Consider the following 12585-nt stretch of genomic DNA (forward strand, 5'->3'; position numbering starts at 1 on the left):
ACGTTGTGGATCTGTTTTCCACCTCATATTTTTACCATATTATAATGCATTGTAGATATAAATGCTGTTGCAGGGAGAAAGGTTCCCTACAAAGTAAACATCTACCAATATCACGTTAAACTCACAGCATTGTGGCGTAGCTCCTTCTACTGATTTATTTTACACATTCATAGTTTTAGGATTTAGCACCAGTGCCGATAAAATCTGGTAATGAATCCAACGGCCAACAGCCAGGATCTATTTTCCAGCGCGCTCACAAACTCAACATACTCCCATGCACAAAATAAAGATAGTACATCTCAAATACTTTTTATATGATGGCAGTTTAGGAGTGATACTGGAGCTGCTCTCCGGTCGGTCCAACATAATCTAAACTCTTCAAATACTGATGCTCGGACAGTGACCGTCTGCTTCCAACTGTTGGACTTCCACTTGTTACATGCTTAGTATCTCTTGAAAAAATAAACTTCCACCGTAGATTTAATTTAAACGTTTACCTACACAACAAAAGCACTTTATTTGTTTTAGGAAAAATCATGATTCATGTTACAATAAGCACGTTGAAATAGATTTATTTGTTACAAAACTCGAGTTAAGCACCTACGTTATGTAACCACCCTACATTTGCTGCAACCGCCTGTGATATAAATGGGTTTAATTGGAGTTAAAGCCTGGTGTATCTCAAAGATACTCTTCTTAGTTCATAAAAAAACATCCCTTGTGTTAAACAAATACTCGATGTAAGTGAAAACGTGAAGCTTAAAACGGACAGCTACCAGTGACCCCGACTGGAGATGGTGATATGGAACAATAAGAACGCGCTGAATGTTACTGGAACACATGAGCTTTAAAGACAAGAGGTAGATAAGTTGAGTCATATGTTCATGTATCATTGAGGTGAATAGGTTGTAGCTTCCTTTCCCAAAGTTAATACTGAATCCTGATTACGCATATAAAGTTACTGCAATCAACACGAATGACGAATGGGGAGTTGCAAAAAGATGTCTGGGGTATCAAGTCTTTGAATGATCTTTTCCTGGTATGGCTTGATGAAACCAGCCCGATACGCCATTTGGATGCTTTCACATACACATGTGAGGACGTCATGCCAAAGCAAACCCAAAGGTTGGGTAGGTAGCAGGGTGCTACAGGAGGTCAATAGGTATCTTTGACATAACTTGCTCCATAATCACAGATGCAGTTACCAACGGTCTCTCATTACAGTAACTCAACACAACTCTGCACTGTTTGTCCCTATTTAAACAAGCAGCTAGTTGGCCACCCAGCAGGCCGTCCTCATTCAACACACACACTCTAATGAGGGGATGTTTAGCCAACCCAACAGATTTCTTTCAGAGCAGCATAATTTAATCAGTCACATATACCCGTGCACCTCCGGTCAAGGACACCAATTTTAGCATTTGTATGGGAAATCCCTCATGGTAGGACAACTTGTACAATAAATCAGGTGATGAAAACCTATCTCTAAAGCCTCTTACGAATATGTTTGTTGTGGGAAATGGCCAAGAATCTATTTTCGCGCCTTCACACTCACACAGGCCTGAAGCGTCCCATCGTGATAGATACTCATCATCGGGGTCACTTTCAATCTTTATGTATGTGCCTTTCTGCAGAATAAGGTTGGGCATCATTTTTAATTGATGTGTTTTGTATTTTGCATTCATGGTATATTTTCTGTTTTGATATTTTGGTCTCTGCAGAATGCGGGAGATGTGGAGAGCACTATAAATATCCTCAATGTCCTGGATGAACTTCTGTCTGCTGGTAAGCTTAGCTAGCATTTTCCACCACTCAAGTTTATTTGACATGGCAGTGTTGTGTAGGACAGTGCTGTTTTTGAGCCCTCCATTGACGTTAAGAAATGAGCAGTGTGTTAGTCTTTTATCTGTCTCAGACAGTCGATGTTCGACTGGCATTCACCAGCTTTCTGACAATAGAAAATGGTGGAAAAACATATTGCATATAGAACAGTGCTTGGTTTTACCTGCACCCCAACTAAACCCCTCTGCTGTGAACAGAAACAACCTTGAGTTAGAACTGAAAGTCAACACTAGGCCTCAATGTCTAAAGTGAAAGTTTCATTTCCAATCCAATGTGCTTACGGAGCCAAAAAAACAGTGTCAGTCTTAATACCACTGATAAACAACCGCCTGTATCCTTTTTCTAAATACAACGTCTGGACAACAAAGCATTAGTTTTCTTTGCAGCTGTTTTGTTTGAGTGGAATTCTCTCTTGGTTCAGGTACAGATCGTCGGATCCACTACATGATCACCAAAGGTTGCAGCGAGGCCTTGCTCACTGCACTGGTGAACACCGGCCGCAGCTTCAGCCCCAACTTCCATCTCCTGCTGCCGCTGCTGCACCTTCTGGCTAAAATTGGACACAGAGGTAAGGATGGATGAAAATATGAAGACTAAAATGTTTTTGATGATGGAATAAAACCCAAATGTTTGAAACACTTTGACCAAACTTAAGTTACCTCAGAATTGCGTTTCTTATAGGAGTGTCCCTAATTTCTACTGTTGCCAGGCTATCAAACCCTTCACTGTTGGTAGCTACTGAGCTCCGCTCCACCTGGGCATGAAATCATTTCTTTTTTACTGTGACAAAATTCTGAAAAAAAAGTAAATGGCTCCACACCAAGCACATGTGCTGTCTGCATCTCTAAATAATATTCATTCATTCAAATATCATGACACAATTTAATTCAATCAGCATGGAAGTCTGTAAGACATACAATAACTGAATCCGTCCCCCTGTCTCTTAGTAGCTATAGTAGCATCCTTTATCAAGAATATGTCAAACTGCATGACCACTGATTTTTGACAAATTGTATACACATCCATTCCCTCCACCTTTTCCCCAGAGGCCCCTAAAGGGCAGTTATCAAACCACTCCTAAAAAGGCTAGACTGCAACAATGACAAATTATAGGCCACTATTCAACTTCCCCCTTTTCAGTAAAATCATTAAATAATCTCTTCCACTCAGGCGTTTAACAAAAGAACAAATAAACAAATGGATGTGCCCAAATTGTCTTCCATTAAACAAAGATACAACTGAATTGTTTTTTAGGCCAAGGACGAACAAATGAAAGTCAATGCTTCAGAGGTCAAGTCTAAATGGCCCTACACACGTCAGCGCCGTGATATGGGGATTTCAAATCCAATAATTTAGGTCCACTTTCATTTTTCACAAATAGAATAGAAGAGCTGCTAACAATGCCACCTAGTTTGGGGAGTCCAAGTCTCTATAAAACCGGATTCTTCTGTGTCGCTGGAGAGCAGCATGGATCACCAAGACATCATTTAGAGGGTGAAAAATGCTTTTATTTAAGCTCAAACCAATAACATACTATGAAATGACTGCAATCATATTGGTAAAAGTCCAGCAAAAAGAGGATCTATTACAAAATTATTAAGAGTTCGACACCAGTTAAAAAAAACTGGGGGGTTTCGTCAGGGTCCAGCTGGTTCTCTGGCTCTCCACCTTCATGGACACCACCGCCCGTCGTTTCCACGCCTCCCGTTCATCTGTGGTTGCTTATCCTGGTGCTCGTTCCTTTACGTCCGTGCTTCCTGCTCCTATTCTACCCTGCTCAGAGGGCTGGGCGGTGTACTGGTATGAGAACTCCTTTTTCACGCACCGTTCATGCCACAACAACTGATGTTGCTCTTCGGCAGGCGGGAGAATTTATAAGCAAAATTTGAACGGCATGAGCTACTTGTCTTACGTGTGTTGAGTCATGGTTATAACTTATAACGACAATGAATAACCTGTAGGTTTAAATGAGCCTCTCCAGGTGCAGGAGACCAGTGACTGCAATCTACTTTAACCAGGTTAAAATAGTGTCCAATATACACCTGGTAAAATTGTTGGTTACAAAAGCATGAAAATAAAACAAACCATGCTAAAACAATAATTCACAGCAACAACGAAATCTACACAGAAATATGGCTGTGCTGATGACATATAGACAATTACAATATCAACCTATTATCGCTTGAAGAATATATCCAGGATTAGAGGACTTGTGTCTCAATAGGATTTGGAAAACGTTTTTGTCACAACTCACATCAATAAGTGGAAGATCGATCTACACTGAGCTCCTAAAATACATGATATGCTCCCCTGATTCTCTGCCGTTCATCTTGACTTCATGAATACAGTGAATGTTTGTCTCTGCAGATCGGCGTATAGGTGTGAAGGCAGAGGATGCCGGAGCGGCGCTGCTGACTCTCAATCTGCTCAGACAAAACATCAAATATGCCAGGAGGGCTGCTGCCTGTCTCTGGGTGATCCAAGTATTTTCTTCATCAGGTAGACACGAAGACTTTTCCCAGATTGGGACACAGCTCTTGTCCACAACTGGAGAAACCTTCCACAATTGACAAATCTTTAATCTGATATCTGCCCTCCAAAAAGGTGGCTAAAGCTCAGAACATTGACACACTCATGTCTGTACTTCTGTCTTTGAATGGAATACGTTCCCTAGACCTGTTCTACCACAAGGTTCAATCTGACCCAAACACGTCTCAATGCCTCTGAAGAAGTGACGTGTCCTTATTTGTGAACAATGTCCTCACTCTGTGGTTGACATCTTGTTCCTCACTATGTAGCAAGTACAGGAGCCCAAACCCTCACGTGATTTATAGTTCACTATAACCCTGCATGCATTCCTCTCATTCCTCTTCCACTGTCCTTGTTGGTTATGCTGTATGATACATTGAAAGAGGTGTCAACAGAACCTGCACCGGCATCGGATCCCCACAGCAGAGTCGTGTTCACCCACTAGATGTCAGCAGCAACCAAACAAACACACAAACTGGATGTATTAAAAACCCAGTGGCAAAATATGAATCATTTTCAGCCGTGTGTGCTTTGAATCTCCATCCTTACTTCATGAGCAACGAGTTAAGGAAGAAATATCTTTCAACAACCATATGAGTCCATAAAACCCTCCAAAGCAAATAGCAGCTTAATACCAGTAAACATTGATTATTAACTGATTCGATGAATATAAATCATTTAAATATGAGCATTACACTATTATTTCTGTCATGGTTACCTTCTGGGGCATTTTCTCTGCAGTTTCTACAGCAAACCTAATTGGAGAAAACCATGGATTGGAAACCGTCTATCGACTCATCCCCCACTTTACCACCAAACATCTGCACGCCATCAAGTACGTATATCGCCAGGTTTTCTGTGTTTGACACCGATACTAGTAACTAAAAGACCCTGTGTCCTTATTACACTTTGCGTTTGTATGCTTCACGTTTATTAAACTTTTTTAGTACATTTTCTTCTGGTCATCTATATGTGGCGGAAGCACGATACACATATTGCAGTCAAAAGAATACGGTGGGCATCTCAACCCAGTCTTATTTATTTATGGTAAATTCAACACCCTTTTTACAAAATGAACCTGCTAAAACCACACAGTTTGTACAATTTGCTAACTCGTGCATTAGTCCAAATGCACAATTTCAAATGCACAAGCAGCATTTTGCTCCAATACACAAAAGTTACCAGAGTTACCAGGTAACGGTTATATGACTTTGCATGCAGGCCGCTTGGACAGAAATGAACCACTATGGAAGTCCAGGGTCACTCTCTGTGCATGGAGATTCACTGCTTCTAACTGGCAGGAGTAGTTTACAGGGAAACATAATAACATGATTATTTTCTTGGTCTCTACACATCATGTTTCCCCCTGATCACGTACGTAGACTGCAGCTCTTACTCAAGTCAGCGTTCTTCTCCCCTTGGCTCGTATACGCCTCCCTCCCATTTGTCTCTGTCAGAAGTGATGGCATTTGGCTCACATAGCTGCATCCTCCAGTATACCCAGTGGGGACATGCCAAGAGCTTCAGGAGTACGGGCCTCTCTCCGCTGGCTCCGACCCAGGCATACCTGCTACTGATGAACATGAAACTCCACGGCGGCGTGAGGGAATCGGATGCTCTGACACAAATTTATAGCCCTCAGGGTGAATCTTCTGTATCGTTCCCATGCAGAAGCCAGCTGTTAATTGTCGTAACACAATTAGAAGACTCTGGGATTCCAGATTTCAAAGCTGCCTGGTACTTTGGATAATTTGTTAGAATTGGCAGCTGTGAACGTCTGTGATGCGAGTGGAGCAACGAGGAAGGAGATATGCTATTTCCCCCACGAGTGAGCGGCAGTTAGACACGTCTGTCACAGTGATTTATCCAATTCTAGCTACGCTATGCCAACCCTTAGATATGCCGCTTGGCTGCAGTGCACACTTTTAAAGCAGTAAAAGTCAGTCAGTCACTTGTACAACTACATCTGTCCATACATTCTCACTTGTCAACAGCACTTCCCCTCCGTTGGACAGCTAGTAACTCATAATCTACAGTGGGGAGTATTTGATACACTGCCGATTTCGCAGGTTTTCTCACTTACAAAAATAATACATCAAGAATTCATGCCCACTGTATGATAAAATCTATTTGCTGTGCACGTGTCCCTCTCATTTGCACTCTATTGTATCGTGTACAATTTGCATGTTGAAGTGTGTAAATTAAAATGCCTACGAGACCAACTGCCCCCCTCTGTTTGTTTTCCAGGGCAGCAGTCGATGCCTTCGCTGCTCTGCTGTGTACAAGTAAGTGTGTCATCAGCCGCCAGCTGATCATCACCATCTCACCACACAAGCAGACCCACACCCTTTGTCCGGGGCCCGGCGGTGCCTGTTTGAGGCCAATTCTTCTACACACACACACACACACACACACACACACACACACACACACACACACACACACACACACACACACCAATGGCACCGGCACATTTTCTCCTTGGATTCTAACCCCCCAAAACAGCGTTTGTACACAACTCCCATGATGCAAACCGGCATTTGAGAAGCGCCGCGGACGGCAGCGGAAGCGGCGGATTTCATTTGCGTGTTGTGACTCCATTCAGCCACGGAACAAGAAACGTGTAAAGCGCTTTTCTTTTCTTTATTTTGCAAATATTGAGCAAATGAAACGCTTAAACAGGAGCTCCGGACCTAATGTTTCTCTCCTTGAAGCACTTTGAAATACCTGTTATAGATCCTGCCTCTTTTTGGATTGTTGAAGGGAAAATAACCGTTGTCTTTCTTTCCATTGACTTGTTCATCCAGCAGTTTAAGACACTCGGTACGGTACATTAAGAGTGCGGTTTGACGCGACTGATGGAAGCGATGACTCGACCCCTCGGTGGTCGCTGACCGTCTCAAAGCCTTTTCACACCCTGCTGTGAAGTACAGGTGCCCGTGTCCCCTTTGCTGTGTGCAGGAGGAAGAGACGCCTCAGCAGGTCAAATAGTCAAACAATCGCCAACAGGTCAGAGGACGTCTTACATGTCCACAGGTCTCAGGGCTCTTTGATGTCCACACTGGTACGACCGTACTCATCTTTGCTCTCCTTTCCTCTTTTCCTGTGTCCTTTCCTCCCTTTGTATCGGATCATGTATCCTCTCCCCCTTTTTCTCTTTCCTCTCTCCTGTTCAATCCTTTTCATATTATCTTTTCCTGCTCCTCCTTTCCTCTCACCTCCCCTCATCTTTCCCACCGTCCCTTTCATCAGTTTCTCCCCTAATAAGTTCTTCCCTCTCCTTTCATTTTCCTGACATCCATACATTTTGTATTCTCCTTTCCTCTCTCCTCTCCTTTGGTCCTCTTCTCCTTTCCCTCAGTCCCTTTTGTGTCCTCGCTCCCTTTTTTTCAGTCCTCCTCTGGACGGCAGACCTCTAGTGAGGGGCAATAGATGGAGAAGCATGTCCTCTGTTCTCACGAGTCTTGTGTGCAAACTTCTGCTGTGAGGGAAGTGCTCCTCTCCCCCCGTCTGCAGAACGCCTCCCTGTACTGCTTCAGGTTTCCCTGCAGGGGGCACTAACGCACCGTGTCTCCGGTTGTGGGGCATTTACAGGCTGAGCAGCTGACTGATGTCATGGTGTGTGCGTGTGTGTGCACATTTGACTGTTTATGCTCATTTAGTCTCACAGTGTATGTAAACACACACATCTCCATATTGTCTTTTGGTTTTGCACACGACCCCCCCACAGGCCTCTTTCTCTCTGCAAGGCTGGAGCCTGACGTTGGTTAGCGCGCCGCTGAGGCTGCGAGGAATTTTGATGTTCTTTGATATCATCAGATCAGCACAAAAGTCGGTTTCTTCAGTTCCTCGGAGCAGGACACACAAGCCGAATTCTGCCCTTTAGATTTTCACATTTCTTCACATGAATTTAAACAATGCATTATGCTGAAATAGAACTGTTGTTTCTGTTCCAAACTAATCACTTCAGGTTTGGTTGTTAAGCCTCCCGCTTTTTCACGTCAGTTTGGGCGACTTGTGTGAATCGTGCAGATCCAAAGAGTTCTGTTTTTTAAGGGGGGCCCGGGGGTCTGTTTATAATGTCATCAACAGTAACATTTACGCAGATGACCAACAATAATGTCGTGCTCTCAAGTGTCTCGCATTGAGCGTGACAGTCACTCACTTCGGTCTTTAGTCAAAAGTTTGACACTTTCTTATTAAGTTGCTAAATGTCTCTTTTTGAGTCGTCCTTGTTTTTATCTTTTGGATAAAAAATGAAACGGTGCAGTATGTGGAGCGCAATGGAAACACGTATGCTTATTCATACATGTAGGGGCAATAAAGCCCATTCTGACTCAGAAAATGAACCTCTCACAGCATCAGAGCAGTGAAGTGTGACCCCGGGGACTTTGGGAATAAGACGCTTTACTTGTCCCTCCCGCTGTCTTTTCTTGTTGTTTTTTCTTTTCCTGTTGTGTACACAGTTTGTGGCTGTAATCCTTGTGAGAGGCTCGCTGACACATTGGGTTCACTCCTCCAGAGGCCGCCAGAAAGGTTCAAAAGGCTCCGAGCTTCTTTTCATGATCTGTGCAAATCTGTCAAAGTGCCAATTTGCACAGAACATCAAGGGCAACGCATCCGCTCATAAACCCGAACGCGGCACAGAGCCCCTCTCAGCGTTTGCCTTTCATCCGTCATGCAGTGTTTGGAGTGAACATAAAGGCAACAATGTTGCTACGATCGAGTCGTACTTGTAGATTTGAACTATGTTTTGGGTCCCGGCGACCCTCCTGTACTCTGAAAGCTGTTTCTCTCCCTGATCCCAAACTGTTCTGGGAGCTCGTTTAATCGAACACTCGTCCTCTGATGACGTTTATTAGACGTAGACGTAGTTTGTCGAGGATCGGTTTGACTTCTGATTGTAAAGAAAACTGGAAAATTCGCTTTGCTCTTGGTGTGAACGCAGCATTAGAGATTAAATAGCTCCAGATGCTTGTCTCTTATTTGAACTCCAAAGACACTAAATGCTCCACACAACATTTTGTGTTCTTTATAGTAGATATATGATCCTAATCTTCAGGTTTTTACTAGTAGTTCGGGCTTCTTTTTTACAACACGCTTTAATATTCCCAAAACATTTTCTGATTTCTCACCCTGTGCATGAAAAGCTGTCCTTTAGTCCCTCGCTTGTTGGACAGGACGCTACCAAGGCGTAGTCCGCTCCCTTCACAGTGTGTATTCACTTCATGAAAGTTCATTTGAACCTTTGTGTTGCCCCAAAATGTTTCATTCAGCGCTCTGGTGTTTCCCCTCCACCCTCTCAGGTCACTTATGGTTCGTGATTCTAACTCAAGGCTTCAAAATGGCCGTCTACAACCCGAGGGGTGACATGACGCTGAACACCATCACTTTTTACTGTATGACATTATGTCATTGAGCTGACGCTTTTATCCAAAGTGACTTACAATAAGTGCATTTCAACCATGAGGACACAAACTCAGAAGAACAAGAAACAAGAAAGTGCAATTTCATCAAATAAGCCAATTTACAACTTGCTATAGATGAGTGATGTTACAAGTACCATTTAAGTGCCGAGGTGTGTCTTTAGTCTGAAGATGTGAAGGCTCTCTGTGGTCCTGATGTCTTCACAGACCTCCTTCCACCATTTAGGAGCAGGACAGCAAAGAGTGGAGATCTAGTCGAGTGTTTTGCTCTCAGTGAGGAGGAACAAGCAGTTTATCACATGCAGAGCAGAGAGTGCGGGTCGGGATGTCGGGTTGGACCAGGTCCTGGATGGAAGCTGGACCCCATCCATTCACAGCATGGTACGTGAGCACCAGTGTTCTGAACTGGATGAGCCACCGGTACCAGTGAAGAGAGCGGCATTTGTACTGTGTAAGCACTAAAAGGAGTTCATGTTTTGTACAGACTGGCATTGACATTTAAATACATACCAATGGACCAATGGACAATGAAGAGTAGACAGTTAACAAAACATGTGCTTTTCTGTGGCCTGCGGGAAGATACTCAGTGCTGCAGACATGGAACTGTAGTTACAGAGAGATACAGAACGCAGAGCAGCATTAGTTATTGCCACAGCTCTATCTGAGCTGTGTACAGTTTTTATATTGCGAGGTATTCATGCGTGGGTCGGACAGGGTTCATACGGTCATGGAAAACCTGGAAAAGTCATGGAATTTTAAAGTGGTCATTTCCGGGCCTGGAAAAGTCATAGTGAAAAAAATACTGAAAGTTTTGGAAAAGTCATGGAAATGGAAAAGATACGTTTGAAATAATTCATATGGTTTTAAAGAGAGGCTCTTAAATATGAGCAGGGCGCTCTCATACTCGCAGCGCAAATAATTCGCACTGCCGTTGTGTGAACGTACCTTAACTGAAACGTTTGGTGGCCTTAAAACAGTAGCTCAGGAATCATCCACTGTGCAGGGAAGTGTAGATTTAACCGTCGTTGGCTACATAAGGAAAAGTGCATGTCATGAATTACAACAAAGACCCGTAAGTAGATACATTAGGCAGAACATCAGATATTTCAAACATGGGAGAGCGGCATTAACAAGCCGTGCTAAAAGGAAGCAGATATCCTGCTAGCGAAGCTACTACACCAACCCCATCAGAGGGCGACTGCTAGCGAAGCTGCTATACCAACCCCATCAGAGGGCGACTGCTAGCGAAGCTACTACACCAACCCCATCAGAGGGCGACTGCTAGCGAAGCTACTACAGAAACCCCATCAGAGGGCGACTGCTAGCGAAGCTACTACACCAACCCCATCAGAGGGAGACTGCTAGCGAAGCTACTACACCAACCCCATCAGAGGGCGACTGCTAGCGAAGCTACTACACCAACCCCATCAGAGGGCGGCTGCTAGCGAAGCTACTACACCAACCCCATCAGAGGGCGGCTGCTAGCGAAGCTACTACAGAAACCCCATCAGAGGGCGACTGCTAGCGAAGCTACTACAGAAACCCCATCAGAGGGCGACTGCTAGCGAAGCTACTACACCAACCCCATCAGAGGGCGACTGCTAGCGAAGCTACTACAGAAACCCCATCAGAGGGCAACTGCTAGCGAAGCTACTACAGAAATCCTTCGGCAACTGAGGGTCCTAGCCAGACTTCAATCCGGAGCTGGTGTCACAAGGGGACATATAGTGGGTCACGTGGGGCTGAGACTATAGAGGCCAAGGTTAACAAGAAAAGGACGGCAAGGGAAGCTGCAGGACATGAGGAGGGTCTAGCTGGAGCACAGTAGGGCATGGTGGGATTTCAGCAGATCCCAAAGTAAAAGATAGGATAGGTGAGGGGCCAAGGTTGACCGAAGACAAGGACAGGTTGTGGTCGTGTAAGTCTGCAGACAAGATAGGGGTGGTCATAGCAGACCGCAGAACAGGACAGTCAGGGTCAAGGGAGACCGCAGAATACTTAGTTGCGGAGGGCTCCCTCACAGAACAACTTAACCGGGTTCGCTCAGGCCGGTGTCCTTGACTGATCCGCTTCGCCCGCTGAACAGAACTCCGTCGCTTGACGGGTCCAGCTCAGACCGGGCAACTAGCTATTATCTAGAGTGACCGATCGCGGGACCACAAAATGGAAAGGTAGTCAGCTTAACTGGTCCCGTGAGACCGCGAAACAGAGTGTTGTCAGCTTGACGGGTCCATACGGACATCTTTTTTGGGAAATTGATGTGGTCCTGTGAGACCAGGAAGACACATTAAGCCAGGTAACGTTAAACCTAGGAAACACAGACACGTTAAACCAGGTCACGTCCACCTAGGAAATTAGATTTTCTAAGGGAGACTGTAAGGAACTACGACTACTGAAGTGACTTTTCAACATAGCCAGAAGGGAATACACCACCGCCACCAGTTATATGCATGCTTATCAGCTCTTTTACAGCTTCAAGGATCTTGCTTTGAGAGTCCAGTCTTATGGTCAGGCCGGAGGTGGAACGTCACAGCAGATGACGCCCACCATGACGGCCCTATCGGCTGCCGGCTTGTCACTGGGATGCCTTGGTTAGCTGCTGCAGCTCTAGCAGTTTTTCTAGGTTGAGAATAATGGGGGAAGTGGATCCAGTTGTTCCACATGGAGATATTGTGGCATAGATTTAAAACCAGCACGGCAGCAATCAGTGCGAGTCACCACTCAAGGCAAGCGCCTCCGTATTGGCCGTGTGTAGGACCACCTCTAGCAGAGCTGCCAGTACGGGCCA

At 44.6% G+C, this 12585-nt stretch overlaps 1 protein-coding gene across 8 annotated transcripts in view; it reads left to right on the plus strand.

Annotated features, from left to right (window-relative positions):
* Window positions 1-12585, plus strand: part of LOC144391265 (cytosolic carboxypeptidase 4-like) — a 71925-nt gene that overhangs the window by 10023 nt on the left and 49317 nt on the right. For all 8 annotated transcript variants that reach the window (XM_078097868.1, XM_078097871.1, XM_078097869.1 and 5 more), the window contains exons 3-7: window positions 1722-1785; window positions 2264-2410; window positions 4210-4341; window positions 5113-5206; window positions 6619-6656. In XM_078097868.1, the coding sequence (XP_077953994.1) occupies window positions 1722-1785; window positions 2264-2410; window positions 4210-4341; window positions 5113-5206; window positions 6619-6656 (475 nt within the window). The remainder of the gene's footprint in view (window positions 1-1721; window positions 1786-2263; window positions 2411-4209; window positions 4342-5112; window positions 5207-6618; window positions 6657-12585) is intronic.

This window comes from Gasterosteus aculeatus, chromosome Y (genome assembly GCF_964276395.1).
Source record: "Gasterosteus aculeatus chromosome Y, fGasAcu3.hap1.1, whole genome shotgun sequence".
In the NCBI taxonomy this organism is placed as follows: Eukaryota; Metazoa; Chordata; class Actinopteri; order Perciformes; family Gasterosteidae; genus Gasterosteus; species Gasterosteus aculeatus.